General features: G+C 44.6%; 2 protein-coding genes across 4 annotated transcripts in view; one reads left to right on the top strand and one right to left on the bottom strand.

Moving 5' to 3' along the window:
- The window catches only part of ARIH2 (ariadne RBR E3 ubiquitin protein ligase 2), a 35,407-nt gene extending 26,844 nt beyond the window's left edge, over positions 1–8,563 (bottom strand). For 2 of the 3 annotated variants that reach the window (XM_054280725.1, XM_054280723.1), the window contains exons 1-2: positions 8,104–8,177; positions 4,046–4,393 (exon numbers count right to left, since the gene is read on the bottom strand). In XM_054280725.1, coding sequence (XP_054136700.1) covers positions 4,046–4,294 — 249 coding nt within the window. In that variant the 5' untranslated portion in view covers positions 4,295–4,393; positions 8,104–8,177. Of the gene's footprint in view, positions 1–4,045; positions 4,394–8,103; positions 8,178–8,479 lie in introns of those variants that run through there. The other variant, XM_054280724.1, reaches the window with a different exon arrangement.
- Positions 8,373–20,267, top strand: SLC25A20 (solute carrier family 25 member 20). Its single transcript, XM_054280726.1, has 9 exons — positions 8,373–8,604; positions 9,254–9,346; positions 11,245–11,372; positions 13,473–13,563; positions 14,485–14,602; positions 15,765–15,837; positions 16,417–16,526; positions 18,464–18,588; positions 19,093–20,267. The coding sequence occupies exons 1-9, from the start codon at positions 8,500–8,502 to the stop codon at positions 19,153–19,155; spliced, it is 906 nt and encodes a 301-aa protein (XP_054136701.1). The 5' UTR covers positions 8,373–8,499; the 3' UTR covers positions 19,156–20,267.
- The last annotated feature ends 1,757 nt before the right edge of the window (positions 20,268–22,024 follow it).

Here is a 22,024-nt window from a genome sequence, read left to right as displayed (position 1 = left end):
TCTTCAATCTTACAATTTCTTTGGTTTTAGTGGAAAGACATCAGTTCCAATTGCCTGTAGAACCACATGACTAACCCCTTGCTAGCTTGCATTTGCAGAAAGATCACAGCTTCCTCATGACAATCAGCTAACACCTAAAGTCAAGATAGATTTTTTTTTTTCATAAATTCTAATTGCAATTGTTTTATTAAAAAAACAAAAAAAGTAACACTAGAAAAATCCACTTCATCACTGGAACAGAGAAACCACTGCCAGTTATTTGAAACATTTGATACTGCAGGCATGTATGGAGACCCTCAGCAGAGCCAGGAAGCATCATTAACAAACAAAAACAATATGACATCATCACACACTTTACTGCTTGCCAGTGACAGGCTCAGCTTTGTTTGTACAACTGCTGAGTATCACACTGTTTGCATGTACTGATAAGCCACTCCAGGACCCACAATCCCTCAATGACAACTGACAGAGTTATCTCGAAAGCACAGTTACTATTGTACCATTTCAATTCATTATTTTTGAAAGATACTGTATCTTATAATTACATGTATTTCTTAAAAAGAACTGTTGTGAATTCACTTGCTGGTCTGCAGGCAATACAGGCCGCTCTGCTTTTGAGAGCATTGTCCTTTGCAAGTGTTGACTGTGGGCAAGTGACCTTTTGAGGAATTAAAAGTGACCTGCTTCAATTCACAGGCCTTTTGGTCTGAGAAGCACAGTTTTGGGTATTCATTCAAGATTTTCTTCTGGTATGTTTCAACAGAGATAGCCTGTCCTAATTTTAGTCAGGGTATTAACAGAACCTTCCTCAGATCTTCCTATTAGCAGCACTAACCAAGGAGCAAAGATTTCCTCTTCTTTTCCTTGAACACCAAAGAACTCACAGTTCTCACTAAAACCAAAATTAAGGAGAAACTCTCAGAGTAACACTTATTAAATCTCTCCAGCTTTTGTATGGTTCTGGAATAACCACTAATGCAGCAGCAGGCCTGTCACACAGCACAGCTCGTTTAGTCTCCTGCTGCCTTGCTTGCACCAATGTTCCTATTCAGATTTCTCCACTGACAAAAAAAAGTCAGAAGATTTTGAGGCAAAAGTTTCCTACAACAGTAAGGGATACAAGGACATACATTTACCTACATGCAGGGTCATATGCTTTTATCAGACTTCAGATTTTAACTGAGTGTTGTTTCTAACTGAGGTAAACAAAACACAAGTATTTTGTTTAGTAGAGATTCTCTTTCAATATTTCATGAAAACTTCTAAACATGTGCAGGGTGTTCACACCTGGCCTGACATTAACCAGCCAGTGCAAGGTTTGCTCAGTTCAGCGCCTTCAGCAAGAATGAGGACAAGGTCAGCTGTAACTCATGGGGAATGCAAACAGCCAGGAAGGTTTCCAAAGACCACCCTTCCCTACAACACTTTAAAATAAAATAGGATTTTAACAATCTGTCTGAAATAGCTGAGCAAAACAGTTTGAAAAACAAATGTTGAGGTTAATGAGCAGAGCAAATCAAATATTATCTATTTAAACTGTTATTAACCACTATTAGCACAGATAGCAAATATGAAGATGTAAAGCTCTGAAATTCTGTTTCTGGTCTTTAAAGTGTGCAGACAATATGTCACAAAGAAAAAAGCCACTCAATACACATGTGTGTGTCCTGGAGTTTAACCTTCAGAAAGTGAATCCCCTCATGAGAACAGACACTGGTAGAACATTCCAACCCAGCTTTAAGCCCTTCATTGCATTTATTTTTTATTTCCTTTAGGGAATTGTGTTAATCTATTAATCTGTGACAGTAAATCACTCAAACACCACGTCATCCATTGGCTTCAACATTGTACCTCCGGAAGATAATCTTTCATTTATCTTCAGTCTTCCCTGTTGGGGCAACCACTCTGCCTTAAATACAGGCTAGTGCTGAAAAAGCACCATATAATCAGTATCTATCACAAAGGAATTAAAATCAAAATTAACTAGATACTCCAGAAGAACAATCATCACTATCCAAGGAAACCTGAGACATTGTGAAAGGCAGTTTTAAAAAGAAAAAGCAGTTTTTACAGCTCAAGCAAATTAACAGAAAAGAAGTTAATACAATTCTTTAGAAAGTCGACCCCTGTTTACTCATATTCATTAAGTCCATTGAAAATAATTATGATAAATAGTTCAGCATATTCCATTTCATTTCTTTCTTCTCTATGCTTGCTAATTCCATACTAATTCTTTCTATTCCATTTTGTCTCAAAACTAACAAAATCACAAGTTTCCTTGGGGGAGAGAGAGGGGAAGGAAGACAGGGTTGTTGAAGAATTGTAAGTAAGTATGCCAGGAAGCAAAAAGCAAATACTGCAGATACACAAGAGAAATCCAATAAAAGAGCAACTGTGGGACTATTGTTGCTGGAGAAAAGAGAGTTAATGTGGCACTTCAAGGACTGAAGCCTGAGAGTGTGGCTTACAAGTTCACATCATTCCAAACTGCTACTCAAATTCAATTTCATCTTCTTATGCACCAACCCAAGTGTGTAGCACTTAATTGTAACAGTAAATATGCAGGCATATTTTTGATATTAAAAAAAATTAGATTTTTCTCTCCTTGGGATGAGATCTGAGCTAGCAGGTTGGTATAGTCTGGGCAACTATAATATATGCTCAATGAGACCTTCAGAACTCCTGAAAATTTTTTTAACACTGGAAGCCTGATTTTAAGGACTAAAAGTATTGCTTTCTGTAATTTAATTCAAGAGAACAATATGGCAGTGGTCACCTTTTAAAAGGGTGTTCCATTTGAAGGCAGAAAATCAGGCACAGAAAAGCTGTTCTAAATATTAATTGCTAAGAACCCAAAGCAACAGGCAGCTGGACCAGAAGTGCTGACCAGCTATTCCCATTTGTACTTTTCTGTTGCCTCCAGTTTCTGACAATCTGTAGGGAACTGCAGGCATTCAGAGCTCAGAATGCACATTTTGAGGTAATTACAAAGACAAGTTTAAGAGCAAGAAAAAGTACAACTTCATTTTCTGAGGTGGTAAACGCTGGGAACAAGCATAACAGGTGGCAAAATCACCAAATTATGGATGCCTTTTAAAACCTGTTGTTTATGGTTCACAGTCCTCAGGCTTCACGGTTATACTCTTTCTACAGGACATTGATGTGCAAATAAAGATCAAGAGATCCCTCTCATTTTTAAAATTAGATTTGATTCAGACAGAGTGAGTTGGAATCAAAACCGACCCAACATGTTTAACATGCTGCAGTCACCACCTGTCCTGCTCCAGACAAGAGCAAGCACCAGAAGACCTGGTCTGTTACAAAGTAGATACAGCAGTAATTTCAACCCAGTGTCCACATCTAGAGCTTAGAAAACTCTGCTTTCCTCTGGCCTGACTCCTCTTTTGACTGACACTACAGTAGCTGGTTACAAAAAGAGAAAGAAGAGATCACCAAAGTCTTATTGAGCATAATTCCATGGAGCTGACTCTGAGTGAGATTTTTCTGAGATGAATTAAGTCACACGTGCTCCAAGAGGTGGTAAGTTCACTGTACTGGAACTGTCACTGCAACAGCAGGGTTAATAACTGGCATAACAGCTGATCTGACTTTGAAAAACTGATTATTCTCTCAGAACCAACCAAGAAAAATGTTTTTGTTAGAATTAGAGTTTTAGCATGTCTTCCTATTTGTCAGTTATCTCCTCAAACGCAGGTGTACCAAACTGCACCACTTATGGTTTGATTTGTTTCTTTTCTATATACCCTCTTTGCATTGTGTTAATGCAGAGTTATAACTCAGGCATTTTGGTCAGGAAGCTCAGCTCTGTAAAAAAAAGAGAATCAACATTCAAAAAGGAAGATTTTTCAGGCCCCAGTGTGTAACAATTGTAAACCTTTGAGTCAGTTTCAAACAAGGGACCTTCAACAACGCTCCTCCAACCCCCCATAGCAGCAACATTGCCACAGCTTTCATTAGAACTGTGTTCAGTGTTTGCCTGTTCAACCGCAGACGTGTCTCTGTGAATGCAGAAACCTTTCCTCACCTTTAACGTGGCAGCCAAGCTGGCCATGTGCTCATTGAGAGTGCTCTCCGACTCCTTGTAAGTCAAGCAGGTGAACTGATACTCCTCTGGATCAAAGGCATCTGCTCCCTGCTGCTCCACGTCGTTAGCTACCCCATCATAATAATCCTCAATATCCCCAGGATCCTCATCCTCTTCCTCCTCCTCGCAATTAGGGTCATAATCCTCTTCATTGCTGTCAGAGCCCTGGCTGTTCATGTCCACGGACATCTTAATGCCCTGCCCAACTGCAGACCAGGAAAGCAAGAGCAGCTTCTTGTTTTTCCTCCAAACTTTATCGTTCTTTTGATTTCATCTGAGCTCTGTCTCCTAAGGGAGGAAAAACAGTTTTTTCTGTGCCTAGGAAATTGTAAGAGGTGCCACATCAACAACAAAGAGGTGATCAAGCAGGTAGGAACAGACCAACCCAAGGGCCCAGTAAAGAGGATTCTGCTGTGCATGTCCCTGGTTTGCATCCATTGTGACTCCTGCAAGTCCAAAGCAAGGCTGCTCTTAAAGGACAGGTCAGATCCCTGGAGATTGGGTTATTACACTGCATCCCAGTCCCCAGTGCAGGCCCCCTGACCTCTGACATTTGGAAACTGGCTGCACAACCTTCACTACAGATCTTCTCAGGGAAAAAAATGAATTTATGACAAAGTTCTTTATCAACAGCCTGCAATGCTGCAACATCCTATCTATTTAATTAACAGGAAAAACACAAACCCCTTACCTATGGCCATAGTAGGCAGAAAGGCAACCTGTGATGTCCTGTACAAACCTGTGATATTCTGTACAAATCCATATTGCTCCAGAAACACAGACATTAAGTGAGACTTAGGAAAATAAGAGCAGCAAACAGATCTCTCACATGCACACAATTTAACAGTCTTCAATATCATCTCAAAAGAAATTGTGAAGCTAGTTAATCCCTTTAAATTGGTTCTACTGGATGTGATGTGGCTTGGACCTTATATCTGAAGGGGGAAATAAAATTATTATTTATTCCCTTCTCAATATATACTTCTTACCTTTTGAATGTACAAATTTATGCTCAGATGTTGATAGCTGTTATTGAAGAAGAATCAGAACAGCTAACTTTTTTTTTTTAAGATTCTCACTTGTTTTGGAAAATTCACACATCTGATACTTATCTGAACTACAAATCTTCTGCTTGTGTAACTGAGCCATATGAATTTGAGCTCTAAAAGATTCAGCAGTAAAGCATGAATCAACCTTGAATTATGGTCATCTCATATTTAGTTGTAAATTTCCATTTAACCAAATTATTTAGTTTAGAGAGGGTATATTAAATACAGAAGAATTAAAACAATGCTGTAACCCTATTTTACATTCAAAAACATCTATTAAAATCAAAGCTCTACTTTCCACAAGCAGCATGTACAGCATGTATTTGGTTCCTTAAAAACATTCCCATTCTGCATGACAATGTTGTCAGCTCTGCCACTCAAATACATTCCCTCAGTACTGCAATTTGTAGCTGCTGGGGAAACCATAATCAAGCTTTGATAATCCTGACTTTAGAGTACAGGAAATCTCAACCACAAATTTTCATTATTTTTCCTCAACTCTATTTTTTTTTTCTGTTTCCAGTCACTTGACCAGGCAGCAGAGAATAACCAGGAAGAGATGTGATGTACAATAAGATGTGATGTACAATTAATTTGAGGGGCTTCAGTGATTTCAGGAGATGCAAACCTCCAGAGAGGCTGAAGACTAGTACCTAATTAAATTTCCTCATGAATTCTGGTCTTCCTTCCTTTCATTTGCCTCTTGATTCCTTAGCTATCCACAGCACATGTAGCACAGAAACAATTTACAGCACTGCTTTCCACAGGACTTCAGAGGAACAGACACAGTCTCTCCATACTGGAAGGAGACAGATGTGAAATCTGATTTGGCAGACACAGGGCAAACCCTCATCCTTCCCTCTACCCTGCTTAGAGTCTGGGCTTAATCTGCACTGACACTGAGCTCTTGCATAAAAGGAGTAATGGATCTTTACCTGCTAAAACTTATGTTAAAATAATTCCTTATTGAGCCTCTAACCCCAGTGTGGGCCATCAACAGCCCAGAGGGCAACAACAACTGAGCAAGTCTCACAGGCCAGGGAACTTCTCAAACTCACTCAGATCATTCCACACTCTAGGGATAAAAACCCATGATAACATTGGGCCCTCTGCTATTCCAACACACGGCAAGTCACACCCAAGCACTGAGATGTTTGTAGAATAAGGGGCTGCCCGGTAGCTCCCAGTCGCACACCAGTCCCTGGGGAGGGGCTCAGAGGAGGGCAGAGATGTCTCTCTGTGCCACTGGCACAGTTCTGTGAGCAAACAGGGGAACTGTTTGCACAGGAAAGGGACACATAGATTTATAAAGCAGAAAACAGTCTGCAGGACTGGGTGACTTCTGTGACTCCTGTCCCAAGATTATAGGAAAGAGCTCACTTCCAGCATAACTGGACACCACTCTGACACAGGTGAAGGGAAAGGAAGCATAAGGAACATGCTCTGTGGACAAAGCAAAGCAGGGTCCTTGGAAAACCAGGAATAAACTCTCCTCATCTATGCTCAGCCCAATGCCCAAATCAAACTCTCTGAATACAAAGACAAGGCAGAGCTACTACTTGATAGCACTAATTTTTAAGACAATAAAGATGTTAAGCTCAAAAGATAGGGTCAAAAAAGCCAAGTTTATTTAGATTAAATAATGACCATAGCTCCCAAGACCAAATTATAAATTTTTAAACCATACTTAGCTCACTTTCCAATCCAAGGGAGGATGATCTCCTCCTTAACCACCTTAATCCAAGATACTCCTGTATCTTCACTAACACTGATACAATTTAGTCACCTCTCTCGCTCCAGTCTCTTGCAGGAACTCCTAAACACACCCACCCCTACCCTCTGCCATCTATCACCTCCAACAGTGCCCTTTCCCTGACTCCTGCTTTGCAACACAATTCTTAACAAGGTCTTTTGAAACAAAATGCCTTCCACCATGCCACCACACTGTGATCCCACCTCATTCCTAGTCCAACTACATCTCTCTTTTCTTATTCCTATCCTTGTGGGATTCCTCTAATAACTCTTTTGGTGGAGACTCCTCCAATTGGAGAATGCTCTCCAGTTTTTCTGTTGATATTTCACAACCATTTCATACGGTTTTATCTTCTTTCACCTCTTTATTTATCTGAAACAGAGAAAGTGCAACTTAAGTCTGCTTCCTGGACTCCTTATCCGTGTAACCTTTAGACAGGCTAACACTCTTCCTTTTCCCTGAAACCATCCACAGCCTGAGCTCCATGCTGGCCATCAATGCTAACTGCATCTTCATCTGTGCCACCCAAACCTATAATTTGTGGATCATCCCTAGCTGCTTCCTCATATATGCAGTGCACACCTCGCTGGTCCTTCTCCACTGTTTTTTAGGGAGGAATTTTTCATCCAAGACTGAGAAACCAGAAGATGCCCGACCCTTTTCACCACAGATGACTCTGCAGGGACCCCCTTGCAGCTGTGCCACCCTTCCCCAGGGACAAACCTGCTCTCCTTCCTCCTGCCAGCCTCGGTTCACGCTCCCACGGCTGCCTTGTCTTTGCCACCTTACGCATTTCGCTCCTGCCCTTTCTAACCCACCGTCACTTTAAACAAGTTGTTTTACGGATGCCTGCGTATTCCAGGGCACCTCCGTGCTCGGGCACCCAGCGCGTTTAAACTACCCCGGCTCCATTCTCTCGGAACGGGGTTCGGAGAGGAACGCAGCCCCCGGCCCGTCCCGCACACCGGAGCGCCGCAGGCTGGCGGGAGGGCAGAGCGGGAGCGGAGCCGTGCGGGGAGCCCGGGCGGCGGCGGGGCCAGGAGGGGCCCCCGCACGGCCGCCCGGAGCCCGAGAGCTCCGGGCTGCGGCGTCTGCCGGGGCGGAGCGCCGAGCTCAGCACCGGGCACGGATAAGCGGCCCCGCATCCCTCCCGCCGGGCCCGCCCCAGCCCCGGCGCGGCCGGGCCCCGCACTTACCGGGCGGGCGGCGAGAGCGGCGCCCCGGGCTCCCTCTGCGCGCCGGAACCGCCGGGCCCGGTGCGTCACCTCCGCCGGGCGGGGCGGGGCCGGGCCGGGCCACGGCGCTGGGCCGGGGGGGAGCGGCCGAACCACTGCGGGTGTGCGGGGGGAAGCGGCCCCGCGGGCTAAGGAGCGGCCCCCGGGCCGGGCGCGGCCGGTGACAGCGCCCAGTGGCCGCGCCGGGAGCGGTCCCTCGCACCGCCGCCGTCCCGGCCCGCCCCGCGCCCGCTTCCCGGCGTGCCCCGCACTGGGCTAAAGGTCGCGGCGCGGTAGGGGCGGCATTGGCTCGGCAGGGACGCAGCGTCCCGACCCCGGTCCCGGTCCCGCTTCTCACCCTCCACCGCCGCCGCCGCCATGGCAAAACAGCCGCAGCCCATCAGCCCCTTGAAGAACTTCTTCGCTGGCGGTTTCGGGGGTGTCTGCCTGGTGTTCGTGGGGCACCCGCTGGACACCATCAAGGTAAAGTGGCGCGGGACGCCCGGGAACGATGGGGCGGCCGGTGCTCGGTGCGGTCGGGGCACCGGGATGTGGAACTACAGCTCCCGGCAGAAACTGCGCGGGAGCGGCGCGGGTCCCGGTGGGCGCTATGGCAGAACTACAGCTCCCGGCAGGCACTGCGCGGGGGGCGGGACTCGGTGCCGCCGCGGGGAGGCTGCGCCCGGCCTCTATAGGGCGCCCTCTGGCGGCGCGGCGGCCGGGCGTGTGGCGGTGCCGGTGCCGGTTCTAGTGAGAAACCGGGGAAAGAGCGGCGGGGAAAGAGCCCCGGTGCTCCCGGGGCTGGAAGGAGATGGGAGCTGGGATGCGCCCGCCAGCCCGGCGGGACCCCGCGCCCTTGCTCCAGGGGGAGGCCAGGAGTGACCATATGGGGTCTGCGGAGCTGGGGTCCTCATCCGGACGTTGTTCCAACAATTAATTAGTTAAATACATTCACTACTCATTACATTAAAATTCAATCTCTTCTGCAAAGGGCTAAAATGATGTCAATGTTACTATCATGATCTTCAGGTCCAGTCACAAAACATACTCCATAATAGCCAGAGGTGTTCTGTCAATTGAAGTTGAGATTGTAATATTTAATCAAATAATGTTTTCCTTTCCTTCTTACTAGGTCAGACTGCAAACCCAGCCTAAGCCACAGCCTGGCCAGCCCCCACTCTATTCTGGGACCTTTGACTGCTTCAGAAAGACTCTTGTTGGAGAGGTACTGTGACACCTGCCAGATATATCAGTTGTTTCTGTACATTCTCTGTGTGGAATCCTACAGAGAAACCCTACAGTTCCTGGGTTGTCAGTTAAATTGATTCTAATTAACATTTTTAAGCAGATTACAAAGCTTGGGGAATACTTAGCTCCAGATACATGTATCTTTGTTTTGCTAGGAAATGTTTTGGGTTCAAAATAGCATGATATTAACTAATGTCTGAAGTTAGACTGGAGTAAATGTTGGCAGTTGTTTTTTGGCCTTTGGATTTTGCAGGTATTTGGAGTCATCTCTGGAAATTCTAAAATGGATAATGACTTTTCTTGTTACAAGCAGCACTTTAACTTTTTTCTATAAGGTGTTATGCCACCTGTGAGAAAGCAGAGGATCTTTAATTTATAGAGTTTTTTATATTTTTCTTTTTTTGAGAGCAGAGTGTCAATTATAGTAGTTGTTGAACCTTCTCTAGAAGGTGGACAGTGTTTTTTACTCCTGAATCATCATGATCATGTTGTTGAGCTAGTCTGTTTTGTTTTTAAAGGCACACAGCTTTGATTTAAAGCCTTCAATTAGCAGATAGTCAAATTTTCTGCTTTTTAAGTTTTCTCAGCAGCTATTTACCATTTGGAAATTATGACTGTAAAGCCCAGCTGTTTATCTGCTTGCCTAAAGTCTCATTTCTAAGTGCTGGATCTTGTTAGGTAACTCCCTGTTGAATGAAAGATCTGCCTCAAAATCTGAAATCTCCTTCCATTGTGGTATTAACAGGTGGTTATATAACCAAAGCAAATCTTGTTTGCCTGGTCTCTCCCACAAAGGAGTGGAATGCTGTGCCAGCTCTGAATCCCTGGCAGTTTTTAACACCCCTGCTGCAGCACGGACGTCAGAGCTGAGCCATAATAACAGCCTTGTGATGGGGAGTTCAAAAGCACTGCTGCCTCTCCACTCCTACTCAATACTCATCCATTTCTGTGAGGAAAACTACTAACCCTCTCTGCCAAGGCCTTTTGCTTCCCAGTGCCCAAGGGAAGCTTGAGCAGCAGTGCCTGATCTCTCAGCCAGGTGCAATTTCATGGCAGAGCCAGTTGTGCCTGTAAGACTTCAGCAGGTACTGGGATGAGCTGGTTTATTGGGACAGGGGGAAGAAAGGGGTGCAGAGACCAGCAAATATTGAATTTATGTGCCTAGCCTTTATCTAGGAAGATAACTCTCCTTTTTATTGGACAAAGTTCAGTTTAAAGGCAAGAGAAGTGAAATAAATACAGCTGCTGGGGTCTGCATTAGAACTTTTTCATATGTGGAGTCTATGGAAGGAAACATCAGGAATGTGATGTTGTGTGGGGGAAAAGTTTGGGTTTAGGGTAGGAAAAAAAAAAATTGCCCTTGAGTCTGTCCCAAAGTGAATTCATGTGGGGAGTGAAGGAATTCCAGTTGCTCTCCCTGGCTCTTTCTTTAGTTGAAGAGTGAATTCATTTCAGCATTCTCAGGTTCAGTGTCAGGATTTTACACTACTGCATTAGGTTACCAATAAAACACAGGTGCATTTCTGTGTGCAGCTGAGAGTGTTCTCTCTGACATAATCTATTAAGGCTCTTATTGAGGGGGCTTTTACCTTCACTTCCCATGCTTGAGATGAACATGCAGGTGATGAGTGTTGCTCTAGAAGGGCATCAGTGGTGCCAGGGTTTCCCAGGAAGGATAACTTTCCTCTGCAGCAGTCCCTGAGCCTCAGCTAAACATGTATAACTGCAAATGAGCAATAAGCCCCTTCATTCCTCTGATCAATTTGACTGTTAGATAGATCCTATCCTGAATTGCTGCCTTTCCCTTCTCAACAAGCTGAAATGTGTGCGAAGTTTATGCCAAACCAATAATTCCTGTGATAATGTTTCTTGCAGGGAGTCCAAGGCTTATACAGAGGAATGGCAGCTCCCATCATCGGGGTGACACCCATGTTTGCTGTGTGCTTCTTTGGGTTTGGCTTGGGGAAGAGACTCCAGCAGAGGAATCCTGACGATGTTTTGACGTGAGTTCCTGCTTGATCAGACGGTTGGGAAAGGCATCCTGAGGCTGCACTGTCACACGTTGAGCTGTGGTGTAAATTGGTGTCTTCTCCTAGGTTATAAATACAGTTCTGAAAGATAAACCACTCATGTTTTAATGCTTCTGGAAGCGTGGGAGTGATAGCACAGGCTAAAACAGGCGCTGTGTGGGCAGGTGAGATGCAATTCCCTCTCTACGCAAGAAGGAGCCACGGAGGAACAATTCCGGTGTGGATGAGCACAGTGAGAGTTATGTAATGATTGCCTGCCAGCAGGCTTGCTATTAACAGAAACTATGGGAGCAATAAATTCATGGTCAAGCATGAATTGATAGCATTCACAGCCCTGATTCTCCTTTCCCTGTTAGTTACGAGTCTTCTTATGGCCCTTCATTAGGATGTGAAAACAGCCATAAAAATGTTTTATTATTATTTCTGGAAAGAGGTGTTTATGAGCAGCCCTCCTGTCAGGCGTGTCTGACCTTCAGAAACAGCAATAGGAAGCTCAGAAAAGTTGGTGGGGCTTTCTACAAGCCAACCTGTGCATGAAGAGAGCCCCCCAGCCATAAAGTACTCCTGTAATGCGTTTGTTGAGCTGTGATTTACAGCTCCACAGGGACTGGGCTGTAGCTTAGTAAGATTTTATCCCATTATTTGTGAGCTAGGTAGGAGCTCTGTCAGAAAGCAGGAGCCCATCATGTAGAGCCAGCTGTGATGGGGCTTTGGTTTCGTTTGGAGCCTTGTCTGCACAGGGCTGGTGTGAGCACAGCTGGCCCTGCAACACGAGCTGCTGCCAACAGAGCTCCCATTGCTCAGGGGACGCAGTGCTAAGGTGCTGGGGAACTCTCACTTACCCTCTTACACACCATGACAGTGTCCCCATGCAGGCAAGACTGAAGGGAAAGGCCAGGGCAACAGCAGGGACTGAGCAACAAGTGCACCATGAAGTTACTCCCAGCAGCCTCATCACCTCAGTGCCTTGTGTTTTATACACGTGGTGCCAACAGGAAGTTTTAAGGAGCAAGCTGAGAAGGACAGTGTAGATTTTTGGGTCTTTATGTAGAATTCCTCTCAAGCAGAGCAGTGGGAAAGAACAAATGGTGTATGTAGTGTCACTGTGCTCAGGTGTGCTGTTCTGTGGGTGCAGACCTGACACAGTGAAGGTACAGTGAGACCCAAAAATAAAGGTCAGGCTCCCAGTGCTGTGGTTATGGGTCTAGAGGCAGGCTGGATGGTTGTATTTCCCATGCTGATTTTGAAGGGAAGTTGTGGAAGGAAGAAGATGGAGAGAAACCTGAGGAGCCTATCCTGCCTTTTCTGGGGCTGAATAATCCCAAAGTGAGCTAAAATCCTCTAAACTTAGTTTGAGTAGGAGGTGCTTGTGGAGTGGTCAGGGAGGTCTGAATGGTCTGGAAGATATCATGGGAATTAGAGTAGAGAAAGGTGCAAGGATTGGAATAGAATGCCATCTCTTGGGCAAGTGGAGAGAAGTGGAAGGTGTGGAATTTGATTAAATTGAGATGTTAGGTCATCTTACTAGGGGAGGTAGTATGAGGCTGGATGTAAAGATGGTTTTGTGATGGAGAAACTCAGCTTGTTGAAGGGATTTTTGTCATGGAGACTTTGCCACTCAGCAGGTGCAGAATGTGTGGGATAATGGCAGGTTGGTAGGGTTTTTGGGAGGGTTTTGGAAAGGAGGCTCCTGGCTGCACGAGCAGGAATCTGTGTGGAATCTGGGGTCGCTGAGAAGAATATGGGGAACTGGAGGAGGAAGAAACTGAAGTGAAAGGGAATGAAAATGAATGGGAAATCTATAGCAATAAATGTAAGTAGAAGGGATATCAGCAAATAGAATGGATGTGAAGAGCTGAGTTGTGGTTGCTGTAGGAACCAGTGCTTTGAGTCCTGGAAATCTTAAATGTTTAGCTCTGCACTGACAAGGCACTTCTGCACTGATAAAAGCAGTGTTTGCATTTCAAGTTCCACTGATGTGGAACAGCATCACCTGGGGATGTAGGGGTCTTTCTGCCCTTCATTTCCTGTGTGCTGTGTTGTGTTAGGGTCTTTTCTCTTTCCTTGGGGCAGATATCCTCAGCTGTTTGCTGCTGGCATGTTGTCAGGAGTGTTCACAACAGTAATCATGGCTCCAGGAGAGAGAATCAAGTGCCTTTTACAGGTAAGGCATTGGATGGTGGTGATGGGAATTTAATTTTAGGGGTCTTGTCTTTCCATAGCAGGAATTTCTTTGGTTAGTGCATTTACTCTGTTCTAGTTTTTGACAGGACTGAGACAGCTGTCATTTAATGCAGCTGTGTCATGAAGAATCATTAAACAAACCCACCATGACAGTATCAGTACACACAGCAGTAATTGCTCTATTCATTTTACACAGCCCAAGCCTTATGCTGTGGGACACTCTATGAGGCATCCATGGATGCCTCAGTCCACTTCAAAGTATGGAAAACTCAATTTTTTCTGAATGAAACTTTTCCTTAAAAAAAAAGGTGTAAACCTGCTAGATCATGAGACTCCTTCTGGTGTAAAGAAGTTCTGTTACCTTGACAGTTCCCATGCAGAGCTAAGGAATGCATTTCCAAGCAATGTTCTGACATTTGGGTGGCTGTTAGCTCTGCACCTCCTGCGGGGGTTTGAAAGCATTGTTGGAAAATGCAAACCTGAACAAATGAAATGCCATCTTTAGCAACTGTGGGAAGCTCTGCTTGCTTCAGACTGTGTTGAGCTCTGTTAATACAGTGATGGGTGGTCACATGTTAGTTCTGACAGACAGGATATTATCATGGGAGATTTTATACAAATGCTTTGAATTTCACTATTTGAAGACTACTTTTTGTCGGTGTGGAATTACCTAAGTGACTTGAGTTATTTCAAACTTACACTGTGGAAAAATAAAGGAGAATCTGTTCTCTGCATGGAGCAGTAACCACAGCCTCAGCTTCAATGTGAGGGCTGCTCAAGTGAGGGAGAGGCTCCCTAGACAGGAGCGTGTGCTCCTTCCTCTCTGTGAACACATATGAGGAATGATTCTGCATCGAGCAGAAAGCTTCAGTGGTCAGAAACTCTCACTTTAACCCTGCAGATCCAGGCAGCTACAGGTGAAACCAAGTACAGTGGCTCCCTGGACTGTGCCAAGCAGCTGTACCGCGAGTCCGGCATCCGCGGCATGTACAAGGGAACCGTGCTGACCCTCATGCGAGGTGAGGGACAGGGCTGGCCCATCCCTGCTGGATGACAAACCTGACACAGGATGGGAGATCTCACTGTCCCTTTAGGCAGTTGGAGGGGTTGTGTCACCCATTCTCTTTATTTTTTCTTTTTTTTTTTTTTTTCCAGTCTGCAGAGCTACTCCAGTGCCTCAAAGGGCCTGAGAAATAAACATGAGATTCTCAGTGGGTGAGGAAGAGATTAGATGACAAGGATCAGAGGGATATAGGAAGTAATTAAGATCTGAGAAGCCAAGAGGAATGAGAGACTTCAGGAGAGGAGCAGAGAGAACAAAGAGAAGAGAAAAATGCAGAAGTGGGCTTTTTAAAAAAATTATTTTCTTCTTTTTTCCTTCTTTTTTTCTCCTTGAGAGAAAGATTGTGCCTGTCTGTTACTGTTGCTGTATAATACTGACTGCTTTAAAATATGTGGTGGCAGCAGCTATGCTTTCTACCCTTTTGAGTCTGGGTTATTTTGAACTGGGATGTCATGACCCCTCTCTCAAATACAATAACAACTAAGTAATTGTGCCAGACTCAGAATCCTGTATGTTTTTTAGTAATTCCCCTTTGAAAAACTGAAATTTCTGTATTTTGTTACTTCAGTTTAGGAATTGGTTCTATCCTCTGCTTCTCACGCAAGTGTAGCAGCCTGCAGTGTAACTCTGGCAGTGTCCCTAGATAGGGGCTGGTTCTCCAGTTTAGGTATGGGATAAGAATAGGCTGTGAGAGTAGCTTAAAAAAAACCAAAACAATACCCATCATGTGCAGAAAAAAATTCCCAAATAGAATCATTAGAACTAATAGTGTGCAAAATTCATGAAGTTCCTGCGCTGCTGTGATGTGCTGTGCAGAAATTTGGACAGTTTAGAGCGGTCTCATCATTAGTGTAATGTAACCAGGTTACAGCCTGGCTTGAAAGGCTGCTGGCAGAAAAGTTATTTCCCAGTTCTTGCCAATAGCACCTGCTCTCCATGGGAAAGTTCAGCCTCCTCTGTCTGAGGCAGCAGAAGATTTTTATTTTGTTTGTAGAAGGGGTTCAGAGGAAAAAAATCTGTATGTACTTAGTGGTGCTGCTGGGCTGGCATGGGGCTGGGGTGCCTCTGGGCTTCCTTTGGTTTCCCACTCCTCAGAGCCTTTGCTGTTTACCCACCAGACGTCCCGGCCAGCGGAATGTACTTCATGACGTACGAGTGGCTGAAGAACATTCTGACCCCGCAGGGAAAGAGGTCAGTGAAATCTCACAGGCACCACTCCCTGCACTTCCCAGGCACTGCTGATTCATCTCCCAGCTACAAAGAGATTTACAGCTGGATCATCAAAACTAATTTAAAAAAGAGAAGAATGGTTGCTCATCTAGTGAGTTGGACTGGTTTGGTCTGGGGTTAGCTGACAATTAAAATAATATTCTGAGTTTCTCTCAGATTCCAGTTTGGATCTTTTTAGCCAAGTAAGGAATACGTAAAGTAGTTTCAACCCTGTATGCACACAAAATGCTGGGGGGCTTTGTTGGATTTTTTTGGGGGTTTGGTTGGTTGGTTTGGTTTTTGGTTTTTTTTTTGCCACAGCATATGTGTGTGTGTGCTGCTGAACAAAAATATTTGAATCTTTAGAGTGGAGTTGGTCCATCTTGGAAAGTTTGCTCAGATACTGCACTGTGTCTGTCTGCAGCATTGTGCTGCCTTCTGGCTGCCAGCCAGGCTGTCTTTTTGATTGTCACCTTAGTCAAAACAATGAGTTTGACATTTTTCTCCTTTTTAAATAGTTTTTTCACTTTTTCCTCCCACCCCACTCTGATCCTGCCACAGTGTGAGCGACCTCAGTGTGCCTAGGATCCTCTTTGCTGGAGGCCTGGCTGGGATCTTCAACTGGGCAGTTGCCATCCCACCAGACGTGCTGAAATCACGTTTCCAGACTGGTGAGTTGCATTCCAGGGTGTCACAGCCACACTGCTGTGATGCTCCTGGGATTGGGCTGGGCAGGGATGGAAGGTCTTGAGTGCTGCTTGGGACAAGTGCATGAAAAACCCAAGGGTGTTCCTGGCATTCTACTTGGTTGCCTCACAAATTTTTGGCACATCAGGCTGCACTGCTTTGTTTCTGCCTCCTTGATAATATATTGATCTTGATTTGAGGTACCTGATTTGAAACCTAAGCATAGAACTCATAATAATAGAATTGTCATAGCTATTTTGTTACAAATGTAATACTTTGAGAGGTTTTATTATTTCACTTCAGACATAATTGTATAAATTGTAGCCTGTGCTATCTGCAGTTTATAGTAACAGGGTGTGACTTGCTGAGAGCATTGCTTTTGGACTGGCAGCTCTGCTCTTCAATGTTTGTGGCCTAATTACAGTTAGGATGACCCCAGACCTTGTGCTTCAGCACAGTTTGACAGGTTTTTCCTTGGTTTCTCTGCCAGTCCTGTCAATGAATATTTTTGTTAAGGCTCCCCATGGTCTCTGTGGACTCAGCTCTCCACTGGACAGTGACCATTTTTTTTTGAGTCACAAATCATGATAATCAGTGCAGGAAACCTCATTTATTTTTCTCTGAGCAATGGCTGCTGTGGTTGTTTGTACCATACCAAGGGCTGAGAGGGAAACCCGTCACAGCTTTGTTCTACTGAGCCAGTCCCCAGTGCTGCTGTGTGGATGATGTGGGTTCATGGTGGTTCTGTTTAACTGGGCTGATCTGTGGACTGCTTCTTCAGAGGGCTGGCAGAGGCAGAATTTCCCAGGGCAGTGTCAGAAGAAGGAAGAAACTGTGTTTTGAGTAGAGTAGCTTTTAAAAAACACCTCAGCATAATCATGTAACATCAGCATTGGAACATCCTGTGCTTTTCTTTTGAAGTCTGTTGGTGTTAGTGGCTGGGGCATGTGATAGGATCATTTTCTTATTAATAAGCTTCATCAGGTTTTGTATCTGACATTCCTATCACCTAAGTGCAGCTCCTGGGAGAGCTGTGATCAGCAGTGCAAGTAACAGCTCAGAATTCCAACCCTGAAAAAAGTTACTCTCCTTTCTTCCCCGCCTGCAATGACTTGATGATGTAAATTCTTTGGTTTACAAACTAAACTGTTCACTGAGCCTTTGCTGAGCTCTCTTTTCTGTTTGCTGTAGCAGTGTGGACCTCTAGGAAACCCTGGCCTGTTACCTGTGGCCCATCCTTCAGCCCTCGCCACTGCCACACATCTTGTGGGATTTCTGGGCTGTTTAGATGGTCTGGGGAAAAGCCCAAAGATGGCCTTGGGCCCCCGGGTTCGAAAGGACGAGAGGAAGCTTCAGATTTGTTCTCGGTCTCGGTGTTTATTAATTGCTTATCTAAAAGATTTTCTCTTGGCCTGACAGAGTTCTGCTCAGCAGTCAGCCATGGGCACACACTGAAAGCCCCTGGGGCGGTCACCTATCTTTATACCCGGAGTTACGTATACAATATTTATCATTTTTCTCCAATACCCTCTACCCATATTAACCAGTGTTCCCCTAGTAAGGTCCAATCCCGGAGTGCCAACTCCACCACAGAAGATGGAGGCCTAGAGGAAGAAGAAGAAGGAGAAGGGCACGCCCCAATCCCTCCATCTTGCCCCTCTAGACCCCCCTGTACAGGGATCTTAAACCCTGTATCTCACACTCCAATTAACTTGTCCCTTCACCATTCACCCCGGTGAAATCCTCCTGTCCTCATACTGATGTCATCTCCCATGTGGGATCAAAGTCCAGCCACCAGACATTTCTGGCAGCATTCCAGGACTCCCGAGCCCCCCAGGGGGGGTCTTGTTCACCCTGCACCCCAGTTCTGAGAGACTGAGATCCCACAACATCTGGGCTAACATTTGTGCATCCCTTTCAGCTCCTGCAGGAAAATACCCCAATGGCTTTAGAGATGTGCTGAGGGAGCTCATCAGAGAGGAGGGAGTTGCATCTCTGTACAAGGGTTTCACAGCTGTGATGATCAGGGCCTTTCCTGCCAACGCGGTGAGTGCGCCGGGACCCCGGCTGGGCTGGGGACGTGGTGCTCACAGAGAGTGCTTGCAGTCTGGGGAGGACAAAACTGCCTGTTTGCTCTTGTACCATTCCAGAGAGGTTCTTGTCACTGCAGGTACTTCTGATTGTTGGTGTCCAGATTGTAAAACTATGCTTTAATCTAGGAGCAACAAGGAAATCTTTCTTCAAAGCTTTGCATGAAAGCTCTGTGTTGAATTTTTCTGATAGTTTTTAGCTATTGGTTGTACATCCAGCTGTAGAAGATGGAATAAGTTTGGACTCACTTTCCCTTCAACAAATAATGAGCCTAAAAGAGCCAAAGGTCAGCCTTTGTGTGGAGGGATACAGTAGAATTCTTGGTTCTGGGTCAAGACTTTTTTTGTCCTCTTCCTCCTTCCATATAAACCACATTAGGTGTTCATAGTGCAGCGGTTCAAAAGCCTTGCTTGAAAGAGATTCTAAAAATCTTTATTTGTTCTGTGTTCTCTTTTCCAGGCATGTTTTCTCGGTTTTGAAGTCGCTATGAAGTTTCTTAACTGGGTTGCACCTGGTCTATGAAGACTGGGAAGTCTGGAAACGAGAGAGGAGAAGGAAGAGACTGCAAATCTGCCTCACAGGAATAAATTAACGATCATTTAATATTTCAGGAATAATTGTTTGCCTAATGCCTTTTTGCCTTTCTCACATTCTTTAGGTGGTGCTATGTGCCAGTCAGAAATGCAAGCTGTAACTCTGACAGAGTTGGTGAGGAGCTAGGGGTGACAAATCTTCTGAGCCAACCACAGCAGTGACACTGCTAACACACAGCTGTCACTGTCACACGTGCTACCTTAAGTACTTCCTCATGGAAGAAGGGGACACATCTTAAAATGTAGTTCTTTATTTGCTGAAGAAACATGTAGCATTAATGCTGAAAAACCTCCTTAAAATAATTTTTTGGCAGCATGTACTTAACTCTCAGGGCATAAGTCAGCAGCTGCACATGGTTGTGTGTGCAGGCAATGTCAGGCAATGTTCTCATCTCCTGTAGTTTGTCACTTGTGGCTGTTTCTGTGTTAACACTGCTTTTAATCTCCTCTGCATGTGCAGCAGCAAACACAGCTCAGCAGGGGAGGCAGAGCTATGTCCAGTGGGTTGAGGGGTGATCCAGGTACCATATCAGGTCCTGCACACTGATCTTTTCTGTGGAACTAGGACACAAAATGCATTATGTTTAACATTTGTACTAAGCTTTACTGAGGGAGCCAGTATGGAAATGTGTGTGATTAACCTGAACTTTTCTCTCAGATCCTTTCTGTCCCATTGAAGAGAGTCCAAATGTGATTTCAAAAGTACAGCACAGCTCGTAGCAATCTGTGATATATGTGATTCATCAAATACTGTGTCCTGGCATTCAATCCCTGACACTGATGTGAGAAAATGTAATAGCATCTCCAAGAACTGAATTTCTCTGACATGAGGGGGACACATGAAGAGGACACCGGCTTTGCAGTTTTGTCTAACTTTATTCTTTCTCCTATTCCTTGGTTTTCTGTAACTCTTATTAAATATGATCACATTTTCATTTGAGAAGTGACTAATACTGAGAAGCAAATAGCAGATTTTAATTTCTTTTGGTTGTGATGCAGTGTTACTGGAACTCAATAAAACTAGATGCTGCTTGGCTAGAATGCGTGCTTTGGTTCATTTACTTTTTGCATGGTCATGCATGCTAAGTTTTGCAAAAGTTTTCCAATTCTTAATTCCCAGATTGGTTGGTAAATAAGCTGTGCTGTGCTGTCTTTGCTAACCCTTTGCCTTTTAGCTTTTTCATTTTTGACACGAGCTATGGAAAGGAATATTCTGCACTTGGCATGTTTGCCATACAAGTCCTTTTAGGTGCTGCATTGTGGATGCAAATTTTTAATAAAGCAAAACACTAAATAGCACATCTTGGAACAAATAACACATACTTTGGAACAAATAACACTTCACTCTCTACTACTTCAGTTGTTACCAGTAACTGTAGACTCTTTTCCTTCTGCCAAACTATCCCTTTTAACATTTTTTTCTTAAACATTTCAGATCCTGACTTACCCTAATTGTATTCTGTATTTTCCCCACTCTAAAGTTTTTGCAGAGCTTTGTATTTTGTGTGATAACATTCTGTTGTTTACCATGGTTGGTTTCATTTGGTGCCTTTAGCTAAGTAAAATATGGCAGAAGACAATCAGGAATGAGGGGCTGCTTTCCAACAGCAATGGCAGGAGAGGAAGAGCTTTGCAAAGGCTCATCAGACACATCTGCTTGCTTATTCAAAAACTGAAACCCAGGCACCCTGGAAATGTTTAAAAAGCTGCTCATATCTCTAAAGATTCTGCCATACAAAATTTGCCAATTCCTTGCCTCTAATGTGTGCAGCCTCAGAAAGAGAGAAGGATTTTAGCACAAGCATAATTTTCTATACCCTGAGGACTCTTTTGCTTTCAGAGGCCTAAATTTGCATTCAAATGTTACTTTCTAACTGCCCAGGTTCTTGTGGGAATTCAGGCAGTGTATCTACAGTTTAGGGCACACAGCAGCAGCTGGTACACTGGTGCCAGCCAGTGATACCAGTGATAATTTTCTTTATGCTCCTTGTGCTGATAACATCTGGGTTTGCTGTATCAAAATCAGTGCCCTGAGACTCCTGTGCTGTTCATCCTCCTGGCCCCTTCTGCTTTGATGTAAGTGATTTTTCCAGTGGTGATTCAAGGTGTCTGGAAGTAATCCATGATAGATAAATCTTCTGTGCTTGCATTTCTCTGCCCATTGTGGGTGAGTACTTTTGTGCACACTCAGTATTGCTGTGGTGACAGAAAGGTCCTTGGAACACCCCTGACAAGTCAGTCTTGATCAAATTTGTCTAATTAAAGGAAGCTGCCTGTGGGAGGCACATTCAGTACAGAGTCTCCAGTTTGGAAAAGGGCATTGCAAGGTAGATCTTACAAATGGTGAGCAATGTCAAGAGAGTGCATTTACTCATATTTCTCACAGGACAAGATATACAATGAGGAGATCAAGCAATATTTAAACAGAATGCAAGAAAAATAATCACAGAAGAACAGTTCATCAGGATCAACTGAAAACTGATAGGGCTGCAAAGCCTTGGCACAGGGTGTTCCTGAATTGCTGTTGATGGGATTTGGAGGGTGTGCTAGGGAAGGCACAAGTGTTTTATTTCTTGTGTTATTTCTGTAAGCATCTGCTGCTGGACAGTGCTGGGCACAGGAAGAGACAGGCTTCCAATCTGATCTTCATCAGTCTGACTGGTGTCAGGACACAGCACCACCTATAGCTTTGCATGGGCCCAATTGGCCTCTAATGGTTCCGTTTTCCATTTCTACACTATTCTTTTTATCTGCTGCCTCTTGGATAAGGGGACTGCTATGTCAATATCCTGTTTGTG

This window comes from Melozone crissalis, unplaced genomic scaffold, assembly GCF_028551555.1.
Source record: "Melozone crissalis strain CALT ecotype California unplaced genomic scaffold, PUWL_Pcris_2 ptg000029l_1, whole genome shotgun sequence".
NCBI lineage: Eukaryota > Metazoa > Chordata > Aves > Passeriformes > Passerellidae > Melozone > Melozone crissalis.
This window is presented reverse-complemented; position numbering and strand designations above follow the sequence as displayed.